Below are 25,712 nucleotides of genomic sequence, written 5' to 3' on the forward strand. Positions count from 1 at the left end.
AATTCTTGTGCCTCAGCCTCCCAGGTAGGTGGAACTACAGGCGTGCGCCACCATGCCCGGCTAATTTTTGTATTTTTAGCAGAGATGGGGTGCCATGTTGGCCAGGCTGGTCTTGAACTCCTGACCTCAGGTGATTCACTCGCCTTGGCCTCCCAAAGTGCTAGGATTACAAGAATGAGCCACTGTGCCCAGCCTGAGATTTTGGAGCATTTTTTATTTTGGATTTCTGGATTAGGGATACTCCATCTGTATTTTTAAAAACAGACAAAACAAAACAGGTTATCTGCACAGCTTCAAAGTATCTCTCCCAAAATGGGTATTAGTAACTGCAGTGTTTTTAACCTACACCCACCAGGATGGAGGGGTTAATTCCTCTCCCTTGAGTGTGGGCTGGACTTAGCGACCTGCTTCTTCTAAGCAACAACCAGTGGAGAAACCTGGCAGACACCACTTAACCAGGAGATCAAGGTCAACCTCGCTGTTAACCACGGATCATGTTAATATCTGGCACTTCCTAATATGATGGAAGAGGAAGTGCATTTACCTCCGTGGTCTTCTAATGGAACTCTATAACCACAGACTAGCCATGACAAAATGGCAAGCTGAGGGAGAGTCTACATAATACCCCACTAGTACATTTCAAAAATATCAAGGTCATGAAAGACTGAGGAAAGAGACACAGGCAACAGTGCAGCATCCTGGGGTGGGTTCCACAACAGAAAAAGAACATGAATTGAAAACTGGGAAACCCAAGGCAAGTCCCTAGTTTAGTTCACGGCAATTGTACCGATGTTACTGTCTTGGTTTTGATCACTGGACCGTGGTTATGCGAGATGTTAACATTAAGGGAGGTTGGGTTGTTGCGGAGGTCCTATGGGAATTCTCTGTACTATCTTTGCAGCTCTTCTGTGTCTAAAATTATTTCCAAATTTAAAAAATTGTAACTATGAGAGATTCCCAGTCAGGAACCATGCTCGGTTCAGTAACAAAGATTTTCATGCGTCTGGAGCAGCTTGGCTGTGTGAATCTACTTCTTTGTTCAACTGTGAATTTCATGGACTCTAAATACAGATCAAGCCTTTCTGATGACGTTTCCGTATCCAAATTGAGACGTGTAGCAAGTATAATAAACAGACTGAATTTCAAAGAGTGGTATAAAAAAAGAATGTAAAATCTCTCAATACTTAAAAAATATTGATTATATGTTGAAATGATAATGTTTTAGATACACTGAGTTAACCCAATTATTAAAATTAATTTCACCTGCTTCTTTCGAACTTTTTTAACGCGGCTAAAATAATAATAATAATAATAATTAAGATTTCTACTGGACAGCCCGGGGTCTGAGATGTTACTCACTCACTAGAACAGGAAGGGCTTTAAATATCTCTGACCACTTCCAGGACAACAAACAGATACAAAGAGAGCATTTAAACAAGACTCCCTCATCTGACTGGGCGAAGTGCACTGAGGAACCGATTTATTCATCCGGGCCACCACCTTGTCCCGGGGCAGCCCCAGCATGCCCTCCCAGGCTGCAGTCAAGGCCACTTTCCAAAAGAACAGTTCAGCTGCAGCATGCAGAAGCCTCGAGGCCGCATGTGATGGGAGGGAGGCCACCCGGATCCCCCCTTGAAGAGCTGGAGCCCCCAGCTCAGGGAAGTTCCCATCACACATCTAGTCTGCCCAGCAAGCGCTTTACTGACAATGCTTAAAAATAGGCACTTATCCAGAAGATATAAGGACCCTGTCAAGCAAAGCGGCTCGCGCCTGTAATCCCAGCACTTTGGGAAGTCTAGGTGGGCGGATCGCTTGAGCTCAGAAGTTCAAGACCAGCCTGGGCAACATGGCAAGACCTCATCTCTACAAAAATACAAAAATTAGCCAGGTATGGTGGCGCACACCTGTGGTCCCAGCCACTCAGAAGGCTGAGGCGGGAGGATTGCTTGAGGGGAGAGGTGGAGTCTGCAATGAGCTGTTATTATACCACTGTTCTCCAGCCTGGGTGACAGAGTGAGACCCTGTTTCAAAAAGAACAAAAACAAAGACAAAAAACTCTTACAACTCAAAAAGAAAAACAATCCAAATCAAATACGGGCAAAGAGCTTGAATAGATGTATCTTCAAAAAAAAGATACACAAATGGCCAATAAGCACATGAAAAGATGCTCGACTTCATTAATCATCAGGGAAAGGTGAATCAAAACCACCTACAAACACCATTTCACACCCACAGGGATGGCTATCAGTAAAAACAGACAAAAAACAGGAGATAACAAATGTTGCTGAGGATGTGGAGAAATTGGAATGCTTGTGTGTTGCTAGTGGCAATATAAAATGGTTTGGCTGCTGTGAAAACAGTTTGGCACTCCCTCAAAGAAATTAAACATAGAATTACCATCTGACCCAGCAATTCCACTCTAAGGTATACAGTCATCCCTCAGAACTGTGAGGGATTGGTTCCAGGACACCCTCTGGATACCAAAGTCTGCAGAGGCTCAAATCCCTTTATATAAAATAGCAGCATTTGCAGATAACCTAGGCACACCCTCCCATATACTTGAAATCATCTCTAGATCACTCATCATGCCGAATACAATGTCTACACAACACTGCATTCACGTGGATTCTACGGCCCCTGGCAGATTCACGCTTTGCCTTTTAGAACTCTGTGGATTTTTTTTCCAAATGTTTTCTGTTTGTGGTTGGTTGAATTCACGGATGCGGAGCCCATGGATATGCAGGGCCAACTGTATACCCAAAGGAATTGAAACCTGGTACGCAAACACATACACGCACAGCCACGTTGAAAGCCATGCTTCTTCACAATAGCCAACAGGTGGGAACGGCCCGCATGGGTGTCGGTGGATGAATGGATAAACAGAGTGCGGGACAGCCACACAGCAGAATGTTACTTGGCCGTGAAAAAGAATGCAGTTCTTAACATGCAACAACACAGATGAACTCATAAATATGGCAGAAAGAAGGAAAGAAGCGAGACACAAATGTCATGTACTGTATGACTCCATTTATATGAAACTGCCAGAATAGGCCCATCCACCAAGACACAGTATAGATGAGTAGCTGCCAGGAACGGTGGCGAGGCGGGGAACGGGAAACAGCTGCTTACTGGCACAAGGTTTCCTTCCGGGGTGATGAAACTGCTCTAGAACTAGAAGGAGAAAGCAGTAGTACAGCCCTATGAATGTACTAAATGCCACTTTACTTACTGTTTGCTTTAAAATGGTTAATTTCATTTCGTGAATTTCACCTCCGTTCTTAAAAAGGTTGGGGGCGGGGGGGCGGCGGCACTTATTCATTGGTTGTGCCAGGAGGTTTTCTGATATTTGGACATACAACGGCTACCCCCTCTGGAATGAATCTGGTTCATCCATTTAGTATTCATTTAATAAATATTTAGCAAGTGCCACCTCCACGCTAGAGGCCAGCCGAGAACAAAAGCAGAGCCCTGGTCCTGAGCTTACTTTCGGGTGGTAGAGACACACAGACAAGTAAACACACATCCACGTGTGTGCTACAAAAAAGAAAGGAACAGTGAGTTAGAAAAAAGAATAAAGAAGAACCAAACTCAGATGAGAGGCTTTGGTTAATTTTGGATGTCAACTTGACTGAATTAAGAAATACCTAGAGGACCTGGCACAGTGGCTCATGCCTATAATCCTCGCACTTTGGGAGGCCAAGGAGGGAGGATCACTTGAGCCCAGGAGTTCAAGGCCAGCCTGAGCAACATGACAAAATCCCATCTCTACCTCCCACCAAAAAAAAAAAAAAAAAAGAAAGAAAGAAAGAATGAATGAATGAATAGCTGGGCGTGGTGACATGCACCTGTAGTCCCAGCCACTCGGAAAGCTGAAGTGGGAGGATCACCTGAGCCCAGGGAGGTCAAGGCTGCAGTGAGCTGAGATTCTACCACTGCACTCCAGTCTGGGTGACAGAGCGAGACTCCATCACAAAGAAAAAAGAAAAAAAGGAACCTAGAGACCCGGTAAGGCATTATTTCTGGGTGTGTCTATGCAGGTGTTTCCAGAGGATACTGGCATGTAATTCGGGCTGAGTAGGGAAGATTCACCCTCAATGTGGACCAGCACCATCCAACTGGTTGGGTCCCAGAAGGGACAAAAAAGACAGAGAAATGGCGATCTGTCTCTAAAGGGACAAAAAGTCAGGGACGGCAATCTCTCCATCTGCCTGTCTCTCTCTGTGGCCTTAGGACTCTGGCCTCACACCCTCAGTACCAGGCCTTCGACCTCAGACTGAGAATTACAGCAGGGTTTCCCTGCTGCGGAGGCGTCTGAGCTTGAGGGGAGCTATGCTGCCGGCAACCCAGATCTCCAGCTTGCAGGTGGCCTGTCACAGGACTTCTCGGCCTCCACAATCACGTGAGCCTATTCCCCCAATAAGTTCCCTCTCATATCTGGGTATCTATCTATCTGTCTCTCCTATTGATTTTGTCCGGAGAAAAAACCCCAACAAATACAACAACCAATGGGTCAAAGAAGAAATCACTGGGAGAATTAGAAGATAATTTTGAGATAATGAAAACAAAACACAATATATCGAAACATATGGAATACAGTGTACACAGTGCTCAGAGCGAAATGTACAGGTGTAAACACCTACATTCAAAAATAAGAGTGACATCAAATCAGTGACTCCTTCTACACCCTAAGGAATTAGAAAACGAACTAAACTCAAAGCTAACAGAAGGAAAAAGAACAGAAATAAAATACGGAATAAAAGACATAGAGTGAATCAATAAAATCAAGTTTTTTCTTTGAAGAGATCAACTAAATTGACAAACCTTTGGCTAGTATTTAAAAAAAGGAACATAAATAACCCACATCAGAAATAAAAGTGGGAACTACCAATCTTATAGAAATTAAAAGAATTATGAGAACACTATAGACAACTATATGCCAGCTAGATAATGTAGATAAGACATAACCTTAGAAGCAAATTACTAAAATTGAATCAAGAAGAAGTGGGGCAGGGCACAGTGGCTCACAACTGTAATCCCAGCACTTTGGGAGACCGAAGTGGGCGGATCACAAAGTCAGGAGATCGAGACCATCCTGGCTAACATGGTGAAACCCTGTCTCTACTAAAAATACAAAAAAAAAATTAGCCGGGCGTGGTGGGCGCCTGTAGTCCCAGCTACTTGGGAGGCTGAGGCAGGAGAATGGCGTGAACCCGGGAGGTGGAGCTTGCAGTGAGCCGAGATTGCGCCACTGCACTCCAGCCTGGGCGACAAAGTGAGACTCCATCTCAAAAAAAAAAAAAAAAAAAAAAAAGAAGTGGAGAATCTCAACACATTGATAACAAGAGATGGAATCAGAAATCAAATACTTCCCACAAAGAAAAGTCCAAGACCAGACAGTTCACTGAACTCCACGGAACATTCAAAGAACAAACACCACTCCTGCTCAAACTCTACCAAAACTTAGAAGAGGAGGGAATACCTCCTAACTCACTTTATGAGGGCGGCGTTACCCTGATACTAAAGCCAGACAAAGATACCACAAGAAAACCACACAGCAACATTCCTTATGAATACAGACACAAAAATTCTTAACAAAATACTAGCAAACCGAATCCAACAGCACACTAAAAAGATTATATAACATAACCAAGAGGGATTTATCCCAGGAATGCAAGGCGGCAGGGGGTTCCTACATAAAAATCCATTGGCGTAATACAGCACATTAATAAAAGGAAGAAAAAATCTACATGATTTTCTCATTAGAAAAAATATTAGAAAATTTTCTCATTAGAAAAAATATTAGAGACAGATAAAAGCATGTGACAAAACTTAACACCTATTCATGATTTAGAAAAACGTCACTCAGCAAACTAGGAAAAGAAGGTGTGACACGGTAAGAAATATATATATTTGGTCTCTACTCCTAGCCCTGGCACCGAGCTGCGAAAACACTTTCTGAGAGATGGTGGTGATAGAAGCCTGTTTTGTTTTAATATTGGGTCTTGGTTCTGGGTTCCTGACACAAAGGCCTCTAAGATCCTTGAAATCTTGGAAGTGATACGAGCATCTTTTCGTTCGTTCATGAGATGCCTGGTGACTGAATGCCCCTAGATAGCTTCAGGATGGGGGCTGGTTGCCAGGGGAACCAATCATGTGATAGGCAGCTGGAATTTTCAGCCCCACCCCCTGACCTCTTAGGGAGGGCAAAGGGGCTGGAAATTTAGTTTAATCACCAATGGCCAATGGTTTAATCAATCATGCCCACACAATGAAGCCTCCATAAACACCTTACACAAAGGGGTTCCGAGAGCTTCCAGGCTGGCCCGTCTGAGGGCATGGAACGACGTGGCCCGTCTGAGGGCATGGAACGTCGGCACCCTTCCCACATACCCTGCCTCATGCAGCAAGGTTTGGCCATTACTGAATCGCACTCTTTACAACAAACCAGTAATGGAAGTAAAATGTTTTCCTGACTTCTGTGAGCCGTTATAGAGAACTGTTGAACATAAGGAGGGGGAACACCCATTATGGCCGGTTGAGTACAGGTGGCAGTCTGGGACTCGCGACTGGCATCTGAAGCGGGGGCTGTCCTGTGAAAATGGGCTCTTAACCTGGGAGCTTGCGCTAACTCTAGGTAATGGATAACATCATTGAATTCAACTGTAGGACCCCCAGGTGGTGTCCGTGGAGAACTGGAGAATTGTAGTGTCTGGGAAACCCACACATTTGGTGTCAGAAATGTTGTGAGTAAAGAAAACAGGTTTTTCCTTCTTCTAGAAGGGAATTTCCTTAACCTGATAAAGGGCATTTACAAAAAGCTCACAGCTGACATCACACTCAATGGATAAAGGCTGGAAACTCTTCCCCTGAGATCAGGAACCACGCAGGATGCCCACCCTCTCCACGCTATCCAACACTGTGCTGGAGGTTCTAGCCAGGGCAGTAAAGCAAGGAAAAGACTTTGACAGAAGACATCCAAACTGGAACCTCTATTTGCAGATGACATGATTCTATATACAGAAAATCCCAAAGAAGCCACAAAAAAAAAAAAAAAAAAAAAAACCCTACTAGAGCTAATAATAAATTCAGCAAAGCTGAAGGGTACAAGATCAATACACAAAAACTGGTTGTGCTGTCCAGAGAGGAGGTCTACAGGAAAAACAAAAAACAAAATCAGCTGTGCTTCTATACACCTGCAATGAAGAATCCAAAAAGGGAATTAGGAAAGAATTCCATTCACAATAGCAGTCCAAGGAATAGAATACCTAGGGATAAGGCCAGGCACAGTGGCTCAGGCCTGTAATCCCAGCACTTTGGGAGGCCGAGGTGGGTGGATCACTTGAGATCAGGAGTTTGAGACCAGCCTGGCCAACATGGCAAAACCCCATCTCTACCAAAAATACAAAAATTAGCCGGGCGTGGTGGCACACACCCGTAATTCCAGCTACTCGGGAGGCTGAGGCAGGAGAATCGCTTGAACCCAGGAAGCAGAGGTTGCAGTGAGCCAAGATCGTGCCACTGTACTCCAGCCTACGTGATGGACAGAGACTCTGTTTCAAAACAAAACAAGGCAAAAAAGCCTAGGAGTAAATTTAAGCACACAGGTAAAAGACTTATGTATACTGAAAACTATAACATATTGCTGAAAGAACCTAAAGACTTAATTAAGTGGAAAGACATTCCTCGTTCGTGGACTGAAAACTTCATATTGCTAAGATGTTTCAAAAATGACTAGACACAATAGAATCCCTATCAAAATTCCAATATAATTTTTTGCAAAAATGGAAAAGTCAAACCTCAAGTTCATATGGAATCACAAGGGGCACAGAAGAACCAAACTCATATTGAAGAGGGAAAAACAAAACACAGAGTTAGAGGACTCACACTTGCCAATTCCAAAACTTCCTACAAGGCTGGGCGCACTGACTCACACCTGTAATTCCAGCATTTTGGGGGCCCAAGGCGAAAGGATTGCTTAAGGCCAGGAGTTCAAGACCAGTCTGGGCCAGGCACGGTGGCTCACACCTGTAATCCCAGCACTTTGGGAGGCCGAGGCGGGTGGATCACCTGAGGTCAGTTCGAGACCAGCCTGGCCAACGTGGTGAAATCCCGTCTCTACTAAAAATGCAAAAAATTAGCCAGACATGGTGGCAGGCACCTGTAATCCCAGCTACTCAGGAGGCTGAGGCAGGAGAATCGCTTGAACCTGGGAGGCAGAGGTTGCGGTGAGCCAGGATTGTGCCACTGCACTCCAGCCTGGACAAGAGCAAAACTCTGTCTCAAAAAGATAAATAAATAAATAAACAAAAAACCAGCCTGGGCAACACAATGGGACCCCATCTCTACAAAAATAATAAAATTAGCTGAATGTGGTAGTGCCTGCCCACGGTCCCAGCTACCTAGGAGGCTGAGGTGGGAGGGCTGCCTGAGCCCAAGAGGTCAAAGCTATAGTGAGCCATGATTGCACCACTGCACTCCAGCCTGGGTGACAGAGCAAGAGTCTGACAAAAAAAAAAAAAAGAAAAAAAGGCGGGGCACGGTGGCTCACACCTGTAATCTCAGCACTTTGGGAGGCCGAGGTGGGTGGATCACGAGGTCAGGAGATCGAGACCAACCTGGCTAACACGGTGAAACCTGGTCTCTATTAAAAATACAAAAAATCAGCCAGGCGTGGTGGCGGGTACCTGTAGTCCCAGCTACTCGGGAGGCTGAGGCAGGAGAATGGCGTGAACTCAGGAGGCGGAGCTTGCAGTGAGCAGAGATGGCGCCACTGCACTCCAGCCTGGGTGACAGAGTGAGATTCCGTCTCAAAAAAAATAAAAATAAAAATAAAAATAAAAATAACCTTCCCATGCAACTACAGTCATCAAAACAGTATGGCACCAGCATAAGCACAGACACATAGACCAATGAAATAGAATTCAGAGTCCAGTTTTAAACCCCAAATCTATGGCCAGCTGATTTTCAATAAGGCTCTAACACCACTCGAAGGCGAAAGAACAGTCTCTTCAATGAATGGTGCTGGGACACCTGGAAAACCACATGCAAAACAATACTGTTAGACCCCTACCTCGCTTCATATATGAAAGTTCACTCGAAAATGGATCAACTGTCTAGGTATAAGGACTACAACTATGAAACTGGTGTAAATAAACATGGGGCAAATCTTCATGACCTCAGATTTGGCATTGGAGTCACAGATTTGACACCAAAGGTGTGAGCGACAAGAGAAAACAGATAAATAGAATTTCATAAACATTTAAAACATTCATGCAACAAGGTACATTATCAGGGCTGGGTGCAGCAGCTCACGCCTGTAATCCCAGCTAGTTGGGAGGCTGGGGTGGGAGGATTGCTTGAGCCTAGGAAGTCAGGGTTACAGTGAACCAAGATCACACCACTGCACTCCAGCTTGGGCAACAGAGTGAGACCCTGCTCAAAAAGCAGACATTATGAAGAAGGTAAAAAAAAAAAAAAAAAGAAACCTAAAAAAGGGGATAAGATATTTGAAATCACATACCCAAAATATTTAAAGAAGTTCTATAACACAACAACAAAAACAAACAACCTAATCCAAAAATGGACAATGGGCTGGGCATGGTGACTCATGCTTGTAATCCCAGCACTTTGGGAGGCCAAGACAGATGGATCACTTGAGATTGGGAGTTCGAGACCAGCCTCGCAAACACGGCGCAACCCCATCGGTACTAAAAATACGAAAATTAGCCAGGCATGGTGGCAGGAGCCTATGATTCCAGCTACTCGGGAGGCTGAGGGAGGAAAATCACTTGAACCCAGGAGGCAGAGGTTGTAGTGAGCCAAGATGGTGCCACTGCACTCCAGCCTGGCCAAAAGAGTGAGACTCCATCTCAGAAAAAAACAAACAAAAATGGGCAATGGATATATCTAGACATTTCCCAAGAAAGAGATACATGCAGCCAGCAAGCATGTGAAAAGATGTGAAACATCACGGGTCATCAAGGAAATGCAAATAAAAACCTCAACAGTTACCGCTCTATACCCTAGAGGATGGCTATAATTTTTAAGAAACAGAAAACAAGCATTGCTGAGGATCTGGAGAAACAGGAACCCTCGCACATTGCTGGTGGAACTATGACAGGATCCAGCCACTGGAAAATGGCTTAGCAGTTCCTCAGAAAGCTAAACAGAAAATTATTGTATGAGCCTGCAATTCCATTCCTAGGTGTATACACCCAGAGGAACTGAAAACGGGCACTCAAACAAGTACAAACATACACACACACACACACACATTCACAGCAGCACTATTCCCCATAGCAAATGGGTAGAAACAGCCCAAACGTCTATCCACAGATGAATGGATAAACACAGAATGGTATAGCTGTCCGTCATTCTGCGTAGATTCCATACTTTTGAATTTACCTCCTCACTGAAGTTCATTTGCAAACCCCAAACTGATACTGTCAGCTTTCACAGTCATTTGCAGACACACCCAGAACAGCAAAAAGGTTGAGCTGCCCAACACGCATGTTCCCAGCAGATGTCAAGCAAGGCAACGCTGTCGTCTTGCTTCAGAAAAACTTCTTCACAACACACATGCATTACTTTGCAATCAGATGAGGCCTTCCAAATTCTTTTTCCTTGAGAGAAAGGAGTGATTTTTCTGTAAAAGGAAATCCTACCAACAGGTCAAACAAAATGCGGCCTCAGTTAAGTTCTAGTGCCTAACACTGCATAAAGCACAATTCCTTCATTTTACAGGCGATGCCATATTCAAGGTCAAGTGCACTCACTGAAAAACCCTCACGCTTATACAAGAATAGAACTGTCTGAGAAAGCACCTTTTCTGCTCCAGTCTTAGAGCCACGCTCACCGGAGAAGCCAAACAACATCTTTTTCATCACAGGACCCTCAATCTCCTTTCGGCCCTCTGAGGTCTCAGGCTCCCTTTCTCCACTGAACTTCCTTGCCCAGATTGACTGGAAGGAGCCGATACCATCTCAACAATGAACGGATGAAATGCCTACTATGTGCCAGGCCCCGGGTCAAGTGCTGCACCTGCTGTCTCCCTCTTAATCTTCCTGACGCCGGAGAAGCAGATGCAGCCAGAAACCCCATCTTATGGACAGACAAACTGAGGCCCAGAGGAGTGACCCACCCCAGGCTCTGAGACTGAACCCTGGGGTGTCCACCTCCAAACTGCGGTCTCCGCAGCTCTCTCCCTACCCTGTCTGGACACACCAGCACCTCCCCAAACCCACCCCATCGCCAACCTCTGTTTACTCCTTATTCCACTTACCTGACCTCCCACCGAGAAGTAAGCCGTGGCTAACCACCAAACGCGAGCCCTGGCTACACCAGGTAGAAAAACCGCCAGCAAACCCATGCACTATGACCCTGTCCCTAATAGTGTACCAAATCCTGCAGCCATGACGCACTCCTATCCCTGGCACCGAAACTCATCAAGCACTGTCATTCTAGGTCATGCCTGTCTCAGGTATTTGGACAACTGGTGTGTGTTTACAAAGAGCTGGTTCCAATCCTAGCTCTGCCAACTTCTGAGGCTTGACCAAGTGACTCGGGATCCAGGATCTCCTCCACCTCTGGACAGCACACACACCACTGCTGCTGTGAGGAGGACCTGCATCCCTGAACCTTGCCATGGGGCCACTGGTACTCCCGGTGCAGGACCCTCTACAACCACCCCAGGAAGAGAGGGTTCCCAGGCAATAGGGCACATAGTACACTGCAGCGGCTGGCCTGTGTCCTGAAAGAGAGGGAGCGCTGCGATTCTCAGCACAGGCTCATGGCAGAACTCCGGGACCAGCTACGTGGCTTCTGCAGGAATTATTCAGAAAAATAAACACCAAGAAACATGACATAAAAAAAAAAAAAAAAAAAACAGAAAAACTGGCCATCCTCCAAAAGGGCTCAATGAAAGCACATGCTGAGATTTGAAAAACCTGCTACATCTAAAATGGGAGAATTTTACTATATGTAAATTATACCTCGATAAACTAGACTTAAAGAAAACATCTTAACCCAACGATGTTACCATGGGTTGCTGGAGGTGCACACGCTCCTGCTGAAGGGCACCGAGGGAGCTGGCACCACGCTTGGGGCCTTTCAGAGGAACCAAGCAACAGGCGCTCTACAGGAACATGGGGTCCCATGCCCGCCATGCGACCACACGCCCCCACACCCTAAATGAAGCCCCCAGGATCCCGAAAGAGCAGGCAGGGATTCAGAGAGGGCTCTCTGCCCTCTCGACACCCCCATATAGGGGAGGATGCTGGGCCCAGTAGTGACAATCCTATGGTCAAAGGGCCCCCTGCTCCCTTTCTCTACAGGGCCAGGATGCAAGGGTGGAGCTTCAGGAACGCAGGACAGAAACAGCCCTGGAGTCTGCATTTCAGACTCGGTTGAGTGCTGCAGGACACAGCAGGTGGGGGCACCTGAGCAGCAGCCACTTAGGGCCCCTGTTGCGCTGGCATGGTGGCACCACACAGTATGGGTTTCTGCCACACTTGGGAGCGGCTGGCCTGCATCTTGCCTGAAGTTGCCCCTACTGAGCAAGGATGACAAGCAGCAAACAGCAGTGGCCAGGCCCTGCCCCACCTGCCTCCGAATCCACGGGCAGCCCACGGCAGAGCCAGGCAGCAGCCAGAGCCCCTTGCCTGAGGGCGCTAGGAGGTAGAACGGATGCCACCAGTCCCCAGGTGGCTGAAGGCCGTGTCAGGGACCAGACAGGTGTTTGGGAACACAGAAAACCTCACTGAGCTTGGGCACAGTGGCACGTGCCTGTAGTCCCAGCTACTTGGGAGGCTGAGGTGGGAGGATTGCTTGAGCCTGGGAGGTTGAGGATACAGTGAGCTATGATTGCACCACTGCACTCCAGCCTGGGCAATAGAGCAAGACCTTGTCTCTAAAAACGAAAAAAAAAAAAGGCTTGCTGGCCCAAACTGCTTCTGAACCTCAGAGGACCTTAATCTAAGTCACCTCAGAGGCGAGTTTAAACTGCCCATACAGACGGTGGCCCCACAACCCACCCGCTAGAATACCAGTGCCTGGGCTGTGGAGCACCTTCGCAGATGGGCTCGAGCAATCCCCTCAACCGCCCCAAGAGGGGGCTGCTGTTCTCATTTCTCTTTCCACACGCTCACCGGATAATGCTGGGGAGACTGGGAGCCCGGGGACACACCTGGCAGGGGGGTGGCCCCATAGGCCCAAGGGCAGGGACCACTCACCCCTCAAGAGGCCCACTTGCAGGCAGGTTCGGCTCTTCTCCCAGCGGGGCCTCAATTCCAACAAAGCCTCAGAATGACCTAGGTTTCTGTGAACTGGACCCTGGGCGAGGCCTTGCATCTGAAATCGGCCAAGCTGCACCAGCTGAAATGTCACCCGGCTCCTAGGAGGGCCGCACGCCAAATGCCTCTTCTCAAGGCCCTTCGTGCCAGGGGGTTTGTGGAAAAGTGGAACGGCAGCCACGCAGCCTGGCACCACCAGGTACAAACCAGGGACTCAGTAACCAAGCGGGGTGGCATCCGCAGGCCTCCCAGGGACACCTCCTTCCCCGGCGCTGCCTCCATGCCAGGCCAGCTGCACTTGTGGGAAAGCAGCCGGCCATGGACAAGCCACGAGCCAGGAAATGTCACCGCTGGCCCTGTGGTGACACCTGGGAGGAGGAGCAGGGGCAGGCTCCGAGTTGTTTTAATCATTGGGCCAAAAAAAAAAAAAAAAAAAAGTGAAAAACTACAGATGAAAGAAAAGAAAAGAAAACCCCCTGGACTCCCACCACCCGGATGACCTGGATGACCTGCACCAACATTCTGGATAGAGATAACTCCTTTTTCCTTTAAGTATTATATATGTAGCTTGCTTTGTTAATTCTGAAGGTCATCAGAGATTCTGCCCAGAAGACGCACCGTAATCGGACCGTAATCAGATATTTATGCTATTTCCCGATCTCAGTCACTACACACGGCCCGGTTATTAACCGTCTAGGACTGTCGAGGAAGCTGGCCCTGACAGGGGATGTCACTGCTGGCACATTTTCTAGGCAACTGGACAGGAGGTGGCCCAGCAGCTCCCCTAGAGAAGCAGACCAACGGACACGCCCACCTGCTGTCATGAAACCAGCCATGTCCTGGTCCCTGACGTCCCCAGGAATGGAGATGGCGACCAGCACTCCCCGCAGCACTCACTGGAACGCCTGTGTACAGGCAGCGGCCAGGTCTCCGGCCTGTTTTGTGAACTGCCGTGGCACCCAGAGCAGGGGTCCCCACAGAGAGGCATCCTGCTTGCTCCCCTCAGGGATCCTACCTTGTTTTTGAAGTGCACCTCGATGGGCATGATGAAGCCAGCGTACCCCGACTCCTCTACTTTGTAGGGGGGCTCCTTGCACACTAAAAAGAAAAGGAAGAAACACATCCATCAGCTTCCTGCCTGTTTCAGGCCCAGCAGCCAGCGGCAGTAACGCACCCCTCAACCCCACCACCTCCTCACAGGGGCTTGGCTGGCCTCTCGGGAGTGGCTTTTCAGGAGGTTAAGCCCCTGACAGGGTTGACTTCCACGGCAAAGGGATCTTCGGAATAAAACAGCAGGGAAGAAGAGGAGAAAGGAGACTTGGCCACCGGCGTGGTCAGCAGAGAGTGAGAAGGAACGTTAGCCTGTTATCAGGATACTTGCTCCTGCAGAGGACGAGGAGGCTGAGGCCAGAGAAGGCTGCACAAGTTTACTCGACTCGGGTCGATGTCGGTAAGCGTGACCTGGGTGAGGTGTGAAACCCAGCAGGGAGGGCCACACACTCTACCGTTACCACCTCCAGCACGGGGGCTGAGCACCTGCCGCACCACGGACACGTGCTGGGAGACGGGGGAGCCCCAGGCGGCTGGGACCCTCCTCCTAGGTTCTAGTTTAGCACCTAATAAGAGCATTCCCAAGTGACGCAAACAAAACCCCACTGACCCCAGAGATTAAAAAAGAAAAAAAAAAGGCCGGACACGGTGGCTCACACCTGTAATCCCAGCACTTTGGGAGGCCAAGGCAGGCGGATCACTTGAGGTCAGGAGTTCGAGACCAGCCTGGCCAACATGATGAAACTCCGTCTCTAATAAAAATACAAAAATTAGCTGGGCGTGGTGGCACACACCTGTAATCCCAGCTACTCAGGAAGCTGAGGCAGGAGAATGGCTTGAACCCGGGAGGCAGAGATTGTAGTAAGCAGAGATTGTGCCACTTTACTCCAGGCTGGGTAACAGAGCGAGACTCCATTAAAAAAATTAATAAATAAATAAAGTGCAGCATGGGGCCAGGCAACTGAATACTTAATCCGAACCTGGGGAGGAAAGTGGAGGCAGAACAGAGGAAGGGTGGCCTGTCCCCAGCAGAAGAGGCGCGGGCACGGGCAGTGGCCTGGGATTTGCTCTCAGACTCCACCCATGCCTCGTCTTCTCCCCACTCGCCCATAGTCTGAATCCCACCCAGTCACAAAGGCCAACAGCAGGGCCACCTCCTTCGAGAAACAGACCCCATGTCCCTCTGCCTCTGACTTCCAGGTCATGTGCTTCCCAAATCTAGTGTCACATCTTATCTCATGGTCCCCACCCCTTCAGGGAAGGAATCCTGTCCTGTGATGGGTACTCCGAGCCTGGAGAACTTCTATCCCCCCAGACAGCGCCAAGAGGGACGGCAGTCAGCCAACGGCCAGGGACAGGGTTCAGTCCGACCAGGGAGACCAGGGAGACGCACCAGCCCACTCTCCTGCCTGAGAACCCACAGGAAGCAAGAGGACAGGAATAAGGCCATGAGAGTGAAGGCAGGAGGGAGGAGATTCAAGCCACCTGCGAGTTTCTGAAAGGCAGAAGTCGGACGAGGACACGATGGGCAAGGGGCAGGACGAGGAAGCGACGGCTCAGAGTCTGCCATGGGGGCGCCGCAGGGCAGGGACAGCCACTGGTGCCAGAAGACTGAAGGTCCTGGACTGGCTGAGTGGAAGGCAGGAGTGAGGATGAAAGCTGGGGGAGGGAAAGGGAGCACGGTGGGGGAGGAGGGTGGGAGCAGGGGAGTGACTGCCACTGCGGGGCCTGAGCTTCTCCCTGGGGTGACAGCAATGTTCTGGAATTAGCGGTGATGGAATCAAGTGGTCAGGGCCGCGCAACTATGTGAATATACTGAAAACGCTAACTCTACACATTACAAGAGTGAATTTTATGATGTGTAAATTACATCTCCATAAAGCGGTTATTAAAAAAAAACAAAAGGGCAAACTGAAAGGCTGTGTTGGGCACAGGAGCCCTGGGATCCCTCCCTCCTGCCCATCCCCCTCCGCCCCTCCCCACCCCAGGAAGTTTCAGGTTTCCCTCTGGAGAAATTGAGATGGTCTGTGTCTCAAGGAGCCAACTATCTGGGGGAAGCTGAAGCTTGTAGCGTGGAAACCAGACCCCAAGGAAGGCCTTACTCATTAGGAAATCAGGAGGCCCGTGAGCCTTCAGGCCTGTGGATAGGCAGAACCCACCCTCCCATCACAGAACACCCAGGAGCTCCCACCAGGAGGAAAGAGTCCGAGGAAACAAATAATTTGGAGACCACAGAGAGCTTGACAAAAAGAAAGTAAAAAAAATAAAAACCAAGAGTCAATGTCCTCAGATTCAAGAGATATATATCCAACAAATAAAAATAAGACACTTCTAAAAGGGGAAATTACAGCCAGGCACCACAGCTCACACCTATAATCCTAGGCACTCTGGGAGGCCGAGGTGGGAGGATCACTTGATACCAGGAGTTCAAGGCCAACCTGGACGACATTCTCTACTAAAAATACAAAAAATTAGCCAGGCATGGTGGTGTGCACCTGTAATCCCAGCTACTCAGGAGGCTGAGGCACGAGAATCACTTGCACCCAGGCAGTGGAGGTTGCAGTGAGCCAAGATAGTGCCACTGCCCTCCAGCCTAAGTGACCGAGCGAAACTCTGTTAAAAAAAAAAAAAGAAAAAAGAAATAAAATGAGGATCCCAGAAAGAAAAAAAGAGAGGAAATAAACAGATGGAAGGAAACTGTCAAATAAATAGAAGGAAACTTTCAGAGCTAAAATGAAGGACACTCAAATGTCACAAAACATAGTGAACAGCAGCAAAAAAAAAACACCATGATGTCATAAAGCAAATGTCCTAAAAACATCCTAAATGTTTCCACAGAAAAAAACAGGTCACGTATAATGGGATGAGGACTGAATGGCATCAGACTTTCCGGAAGATACTAACACAATGCCTTCACAGCGCTAAGTGATATATGCTCCCAAAACGTTTGAGAGCAGGAGTGTTGTGAATTTGGGATTTTTCAGACTTTGGAATATTCGCATTCTGCTGGTTCAACATCCCTAACCCGAAAATCCAAAATCTAAAATGCTCCAGTGAGCATTTTCTGAGCATCATGTCAGCACTCAAAAAGTTTTGGATCGGCTGGGTGCAGTGGCTCCCACCTATAATCCCAGTACTTTGGGAGGCTGAGGAAGGTGGATCACCTGAAGTCAGAAGTTCAAGACCAGCCTGACCAACATGGAGAAACCCCATCTCTAATAAAAATACAAAATTAGCAAGGCGAGGTGGTGCATGCCTGTAATCCCAGCTACTCGGGAGGCTGAGGCAGGAGAACAGCTTGAACCCGGGAGGCGGAGGTTGCAGTGAGCCAAGATCACGCCATTGCACTCCAGCCTGGGCAACAAGAGCGAAACTCCATTTCAACAATAACAAAAAAAGTTTTGGATCTTGGCCAGGTGCGATGGCTCATGCCTTTAATCTCAGCATTTTGGGAGGCTGCAGCGGGCGGATCACGAGGTTAACAGATTGAGACCATCCTGACCAACATGGTGAAACCCTGTCTCTACTAAAAATACAAAAATTAGCCAGGGGTGGTGGTAGGGGCTTGTAGTCCTAGCTACTCAGGAGGCTGAAGCAGGAGAATCGCTTGAACCCAGGAGGCAGAGGTTGCAGTGAGCCTAGAACACTCAACTGCACTCCAGCCTGGGCGACAGAGTGAGACTCCGTTTCAAAAAAACTTTTGGATCTTAAGCTGGGCATGGTGGCTCACGCCTGTAATCCCAGCATTTTGGGAGGCCGAGGCGGGAAGATTTTAAGCCCAAGAGTTCAAGACCAACTTGGGCAACATGGTGAAATCCCGTCTCTACAAAAAATAAAAAAGTTAGCTGGGTATGGTGGCAGGCCAGTAGTCTCAGCTACTTGGAAGGCTGAGGCAAGAAGACTGCTTGAGCCCAAAGGTCAAGGCTGCAGTAAGCTGTGATCGCAACACTGCACTCTAGTCTGGGTGGCAGAGTGAGATTCTGTCTCCAAAAAAAAAAAAAAAAGTTTTGGATTTCAGATTTCAGCTTACGGATTCTCAACCTGTAATTCCCAAACCACAAAATTACACCCAACCAACCAACCAGTCTACTGTGAGAAGAGAATAATGGCATTTTCAAACATGCTAGGACTCAAAGGGTTTACTGCCCACATGTCTTTCTTATAACATTTCTTTTTTTTTTTTTTTTTTGAGACAGAGCTTCTCTCTGTCACCCAGGCTGGATGGAGTGCAGTGGTGCGATCTCGGCTCACTGCAACCTCTGCCTCCCAGGTTCAAGCAATTTTCCTGCCTTGGCCTCCCAAGTAGCTGGGATTACAGGCACCCGCCACTGCCCCTGGCTAATTTTTTGTAATTTTAATAGAGACAGGGTTTCGCCATGTTGGCCAGACTGGTCTTGAACTCCTGACCTCAGGTGATTCACCTGCCTTGGCCTCCCAAAGTTCTGGGATTACAGGTGTGAGCCACTGCGCCCAGCCAGAAATGTCTTAAGTAATCTCTTGGGATATTACTTGAGAAACTGCTCTTACCAAAATGAGAAAATAAACCAAAACATAGGCCAATAAACAAACCTCAGGAGAACAGGAGAGAAAAGGCCCAGGGTGGTGGCTAAAGGGGTGGCTGGAGAAGAGTCTATTGTGATTAGAGAAGGAAGGCATAGAGAACCAGCATGAAACACTCAGAAGACTTTACAAAACAAACAAGCCAGAAAGCCAGGTAAGGCGGCTGACACCTGTAATCCCAGCTACTCCTGAAGCAGAGGCGGGAGGACTGCTTGAGCCCAAGGAGTTGGCGACACCCCATCTCTAAAAGAATTTTTTTTTTTTGAGACACAGTTTCGCTCTGTCGCCCAGGCTGGAGTGCACTGGCGTGATCTCGGCTCACTGCAACCTCTGCATCCTGGGTTCAAGCGATTCTCCTGCCTCAGCTTCCTGAGTAGCTGGGACTAAAGGCACATGCCACCACAGCTGGGTAATTTTTTTGTATTTTTAGTAGAGATAGTTTCAGCATATTGGCCAGGCTGGTCCTGAACTCTTGACCTCAGGTGATCCACCCATCTCAGCCTCCCAAAGTGCTGGGATTACAGGCATGAACCACTGCACCCGGCCAAAAAATTAAAAAAAAAAAAAAAAAAAAAAAAAAATCCACAGAATAAATGAAATGATTGAGAGAATGGGGGGAAAATGAAGGTATGCTAAAGACACAATGCAAAAAGGAGAAGTAAGGGGGTATTCCAAAAGCCACAGACCAAATGTGAAGCAAGCTAAAATAGGGCCAAATTTTAACCAAAAATGACCAAAAAGAACCCGTTTCACACACGGACCTGACTTTGAGCCTTCTCTCTGGAGTGGCCCAGAGTTCAGGACACGGGAAACAGAGGCTGAATGAAGTCCTGCCGTCCCAACCAGCCTAACGGTGACAGCGTCAAACACGTCAATGCTGCCTACTGCTAGTTCCCAACTCTTACGGTCACTCTATAATCGGGGAGTGAAGGTCTTGGTTTTCGTCAACAAGCTTAACAACATCCAGCGTAGCCTCAAAAAGAGGGGTGCAGCAGGGTCAAAAAGAGACAGGGTACTGGTGGCCTTGCCTTCCTTCCTCAGTGGAGAGTCAGAAAACACTAACAAAAGCTGACCAGGTGCAAGGGTCCATTCAGTCATCAAACACTTAGTAAGCACCTACTGTATCCCTGCAGGCACTGAGCATGTAGCAGCAAACAAAACTGACAGAAACCTCTTACTTGGGGTGGGGAGAGGGATGGACAAGATAAAGAAGTAATATGTACAAGATGTTAAGATGGTGCTAAGGAGAAAACCAAAGCAGAAAAAAAAAAGGCTAAGAAGCATATGGCTGTGTGGGTGTATTGGGCAAAGAAACTGCGACTTAGCCCAGGCAGCCAGAGGACTCCCTAAAAAGGGTGACGTGGGACTCTTCTGTGAAGGATCCCAAAGGTAAACAGGCTCACATCATCATTCAAAGTCACAAAGACAACCAACGCAAAAGCGAGTCACTGGACTATTAAAAACTTAGAGAAGACAGTGGATAAAAGGGGTACTTTGGGATAAATTCTAACCCTTCAAGCTGGTGAATCAGTAAGTATTGTCTACATTTGAAAAATCAAGAAATACGAAGCAAATGAGCTGGTGTTAAGAAGAGTCCAGAGAGGGCTAGGAAGACAGCCCCTGGGAGGGAGGACTACGGAGGCCAGGAACAGCAACTTTGTACCTTACATGTTTCTGCCCTATTTGATTTGTGATAATGTAAGCCTGGGCGAAGTAAAAGATACTTTTTAAGTACCTCAAGTATCAATCCAGAGGCTGGAGTGCTCTAAGAGGTTCACTCCCTCTCTAAAGTTTTATTCAATGCAACAGAGTGTGAGCTGGAAATTTACTTTCTGATACATTTGATGGGGCCGCTATCTGCCTCCAGGCCCCACAGACAGACTGCAACAAACAGGGCTCAGCTACTAATTTAAAGGCCGCCTGCAAACTGACACTGAAGCCCGGCATGGTGGCATGCTCCTGCCAGGAGCTCAAGACCAGCCTGGGCAACACGACAAACAAAAAACAAAAAACTAACCCTTGAGAGTGAGCCCCACTCACCACCCCATCTTCCAGGTACTTGGAGAAGGTGCTATGTCAACGTGATGGGGAACAAAGGTGAAATCAACAGCCTCAAAGTGGACGGAAATCAGCGTCCGGGGCCCATCCCTGTGCTCCGGGGACAGAGAAAAGGGGAGGGGTGAGGGGGTTGGTGAAGAAGTGGAGTGGATGCCACCAGAGAAAGGAAAGAGGGCCTGGTGCAGGAGGGGCAGCCAGGCTCCTGCTCTGCCAACGTGGCGCGAAAGCAGCCACAGGCGACACCTACGCGGGCGGGCATGGCCGTGCACCAATAAAAACAGGCTGCACTGGCAGTGGCCGGACCAGCCCACGGGCCAGCCTGCCCACCCTGCTATAAGCACAGGCAGCGGCCTGCCCCCTAGGCCCGTCTCCCCGTCTGCAGAAGAGGGCTGTGGCGAGAAGAAAACTCGATCCTGCGCACGAAGGGCTGGCCAGGAAGTGCTCGATAGATGGCATGTGTCCCCATGATTAGGAAGTGCTTTATAAACATCTGCCGCTGTCAGGAGCCTCCACAGCCATCCTCTAAGAGGCTTAGAGAGGGAGAAGGAAAAGGGGAGAAGGTGAAGACTCAGGAAAGGAGAAATGCAGAGGGAAAGGGAAGCCGCAGGCTGAGGGATTCGCAGGTTGGCATCCCTTCAGAATGACAAGCCTCTACTGCTGTCAACGCCCATCACTTCCCCACTAGGCTGCAAACCACTTACAGGCTCAGGGCCAGGGTCCCGGGTCCCGGGAAGCTCTTGCTTCAACCTAAGCACACCCACGCTTGTGCACGGCTCACCTCCCCTGGCCCCTGGAGCTCCTGGGACCCCCGTATTGCAGGGTAGAGGGGTCATCAGCCCAGCCAGGGCTCTTCCCACTCTGAAGTGCTTCCTACAGAAAGTCTCTCATTCCTTTATCAAGACATCGCCCAAGAAGCATTTATCGAACCCCTGTGATGTGCCGGGCTCCGGGACACTGGCGACTCAGCGGTAAGAAAAGCAGACGCGGCCCCAGCCCTGATGGCGCTCACCAGACCACCACCTCACTCTCCGATTCCCCACCACAGCCTTTCCCTAGGGCTCACTTCTCCAGGAGGGCGTCCCTGATCATAAACTGGGTGAGTTCCTGCCTGTGCCCCGTCACACTGCACCCTCCAGGAAGGCCAGGGCTCCCACGCCACAGGTGGAGACGCTGACAGAATACACGACTGAGGCACTCGTGCTGAATCAATGACGGCCTGAGGCTTGAAGGGAGAGGGAAGACACGGAAGAGAAAAGACAGTGGTGACGTGAGTTCCTGCATTCTTTCTGCCCCAAATATTGGGAAGTCTTCACACGGCACCCCCAAGCAAACACAGGCCCGGTCAGCAACTTCCTGATCACTCACCAGCCGGCTGACTTCACCTGTCCCACCCATGCCAACCTGGCTGTGCTCCCTGGCTGCTTCCCAGAGTCCGGGTCTAAATCATGACATGACAGAGCGCCACCACCTCCTTCAGTTTTTCCTACAACTAACTCAACAGCTGGAGGTGACACGGCTCCAATGCCCCCACGCCAAGGGACGCAAGCCGGAACCTCACAGTTGGAGGGGTCCTGCTGCTGCTGAGGGAGGGGTGGAGCCTGGCCTTGGGAGGAGTGAAGTCAGATGGGTCCATGCTGTGGGCACTCAGGGCTTGAGGCCACTCACCGCGTCTGGGCTTGGGGAAGCTGTCGTGCAGCCAGAAGACCACCTTCTCCACGAAGTGCTGGATGTCACATTGCTCGGGGCCGCGGACAAACACCATCCAGTCGTGAGTGAACCCCTCCGTGGTGGGCTTCTTGCGCAGTTGGGCGCGATGCCCCAGCTCTAACCTCACCTGGACGGTGCACTGGAGGAGAGAGAGGTGGGGAGACGAGGTCAGCACACGCCTCCAAGCAGGGGACCGTCCCCTTACCCAGAGAACTTTCGATAAAGACCCCCAGCAGTACGATACGCTCTCAACCCAGTGAGCAGCACACAGATGGCTTCCTAGCGCACCAGCACCTTGCTGCAGACGCCCCGTGCCTTCTCCCCTCCGTACTCCCACACAGGCCCCGCGTCTCCTCTCATCCGCCCCCTCATCCTCAATTCCACCTGCACAGCCTCCTCACCGGTCCCCAGCTCAGCCCAGCTCACTCCTGCCTCAGGGCCACCGCACTGGGCCTAGGATCCTCTGCTCCTGAGACTTCCCACGCTGGCGCCTCTTGTCACTGGGCTCTCAGCTTGACTGTCCCTCTGCAGGGAAGCCTCCCCTGACCACCGATCCAAAAGCATCCACCACCGCTCCCATCACTCTATCATAGAGGATGCTCTTCCGAGCACTTTCATTATCAAAAGTCATCTTGCTGAAGGCTGTCAGTGTCTCTGCCACCTAAGCTTGTTGACTCCAGCATTTTCATTCCCACGCACGCATCACAGCGCCTCCCGGAGGCCCCTCTCCTTCCCCTAAGTCATCAGCTACAACACTGGTTTTCAGTTTCAAAAGCAGAATGGGAGGTTCCCGGGAAGAAGACAGAGGCCAGCCTGCGGCCCCCTGGTGACCGGTCCCAGGTGGACCCGTGGCCTGGGCAGCCCAGCTCCCTCCGCTGAGCACATGTCACGTCTGACACTTTGCTCTGAAATACAAGGCAGCTCAGGCCAGTTCCATGCCACTGAACACAAAGTTGCATGCCTTCAAAGCACTCTTCATACCTAGGTTGGCCAAAACCACCAACAGGGAACCTACAGTAAATATCCACCCTGCTTTGTAAAAACCTCCCCAGACTTTTCATAGATACGGCCCTGACACCCACTATCAAATACAAGAATGTTACAAAATAAAGCAGCAGCCAAGTGCACACTTGCTTCTAAGTGCTGAGATAGCCGGGAGCCAGCTAGACCATGGCCTGAGTCCCACACCCTCCCGTCAGAGCTGCCCTCCCGGGCCCCAGACCAGACAGCTCCCATCTGCGCCTTTCCACGCCATCGCTCGGCAACTGGCCACATGTGTCCCAGTGGCTGCAATCCCTCCAGTACCTGTCTCTTCTCTGGCATTTCAAGGCCCCGTTCAGACCCCGCCACCTGGCTGAGTGCCCCGGCGCCTGGCCGGCTTCTCTCCCTCTCCGTCCCCCTCTCTGAGCTCTCAGTTGTCACGCGATGGAGCCGCCGGGGCAGGCAGATCCTATCGCCCCCACCCCCACCCGCCATGTTAAAGCTTTCCACGGCTTGTCACTCCCTCAGAAGGAAGCCTGAGCCCCGCGCACATCTTCCATGCGTGTATTTCCTCACGTCTGAGACACTCGTCTCTTTTCACGTCCTAACCCTTTTGAAGTCAGAGTCCAGCCAGCACACACAGGCGCACATGTGCGCACACAGAAGCTGCTCCTGAGTTGGTGGCGCTGTCCTGGTATCTCAGAGTCCCAGAACTGAGGAAATGCAGGAAACACGCACATTCCAGCTCAATCCTACAGCCAGCCCCAGACACACCAGGAACAGCCACCCCTATCTCTCTTCATCTCTTCTAGTGCTGCAGCCTGGGTGCCCTAAGCTCGTTTCAAAACCCTACTCATCTCAAGTCCTGGCTCACACACTGCCCTTTCCAGGACCCTTTCTGGTAGCCACACTGGAGACCAACCCTGAGTCCCCACAGAAGCCTGTGGGCAGCTCCACGGGAGCCCCTTCATCCCATCCCCCGCTCCTGGGTTGTTGGCGCAGTCCCCTGGGCCTCTGTGAACTCTCTGAGAACAGGGACTACGTCTTCTTCGTCCTCTTAGCCTCTATCTTGAAACCATGGGACAGGAGGCCCGGACGATGCTGGATTGATTAAACCAGAGAGCCTCTCAGGTCAGGGAGTTCTGAATGCTGCTTTCGGAGATAGCAGGGCCATGGTGGCAGATAAGGACAGGCCAGTTCCAGCGTGTGGAAGAACTGGCCGGAGAGGCTGAGGGTCTGTGTGCACAGCAAGCCAGGTATAAGAAATGAAGCGGAGGCGTGCAATTTCTATTTGGCAACTTAAAAAGTAAATTAAAACATGTACATGATACAGATATACAATTTTTATTTGTCAACTAAAAATGAATTTTTAAAAGGAAATGGGGCAGAGGGGATTCCCTTGGCTCAGGACGACTGTCCCTCTGGAGTTCCCTGGGAAAAGAGGGCAGGGACTCCCTAGGGACCAGGCACACTGCAGGGGGTGCCTGGGATCAGGCCGGAGACAAAAGAAATAACCCGTGGCTGACGGATATGGGAAATGGTCTCGGGGTCAAAGCTCCCCGGCCCTCGGTGTAAGGCCTGGGGTGCAGGCAGAAAAGGGCGAATGGCAAACTAACAGCAACTCCAGCCCATGAGGAGGCAACCAGAGGCAGTGGCTGGAAAAAGGGGTGAACGCAGCCCGAAGCCGCAGAACTGACAGGACCCGAGGGTGGAGGACATTCAGGTGACTCCAAGATCCAGGCAGCAAGGACACCGATGACCCCAGTGTGGGAAGAAAGTGGGGATGGACGGAAGATCAGGCGCACTCATAAACCCCCGGCGCTGCGGATTCATGAGGATCTCAGGTAAAAGTACCCCCACCAAACACGCGAGGTGAGGGCTGACCGTCGGCATGGCAATACTCAGGCCAAGCACGAGCGTCTGCCTGAACAGCACCGCATTCCAACAAACCCAAAACAACACTGACATTAACCCCAAGCGGCTGTGACCACCCTCTATGCTTACACGCGTGGGCCTCTGCCTTTTTCTCTAGAAAACAGGAAGGAGCATTACAGGTGAAAACTAAAT

General features: G+C 49.6%; 1 protein-coding gene across 2 annotated transcripts in view; it reads right to left on the minus strand.

The window, feature by feature from the left end:
* MLLT1 (MLLT1 super elongation complex subunit) overlaps positions 1 to 25,712 on the minus strand; it is a 70,149-nt gene that overhangs the window by 38,166 nt on the left and 6,271 nt on the right. For both annotated transcript variants that reach the window (XM_054463153.2, XM_054463155.2), the window contains exons 2-3: positions 22,623 to 22,803; positions 14,305 to 14,387 (exon numbers count right to left, since the gene is read on the minus strand). In XM_054463153.2, the coding sequence (XP_054319128.1) occupies positions 14,305 to 14,387; positions 22,623 to 22,803 (264 nt within the window). The remainder of the gene's footprint in view (positions 1 to 14,304; positions 14,388 to 22,622; positions 22,804 to 25,712) is intronic.

This window comes from Pongo pygmaeus, chromosome 20 (assembly GCF_028885625.2).
Source record: "Pongo pygmaeus isolate AG05252 chromosome 20, NHGRI_mPonPyg2-v2.0_pri, whole genome shotgun sequence".
NCBI classification, from domain to species: Eukaryota; Metazoa; Chordata; class Mammalia; order Primates; family Hominidae; genus Pongo; species Pongo pygmaeus.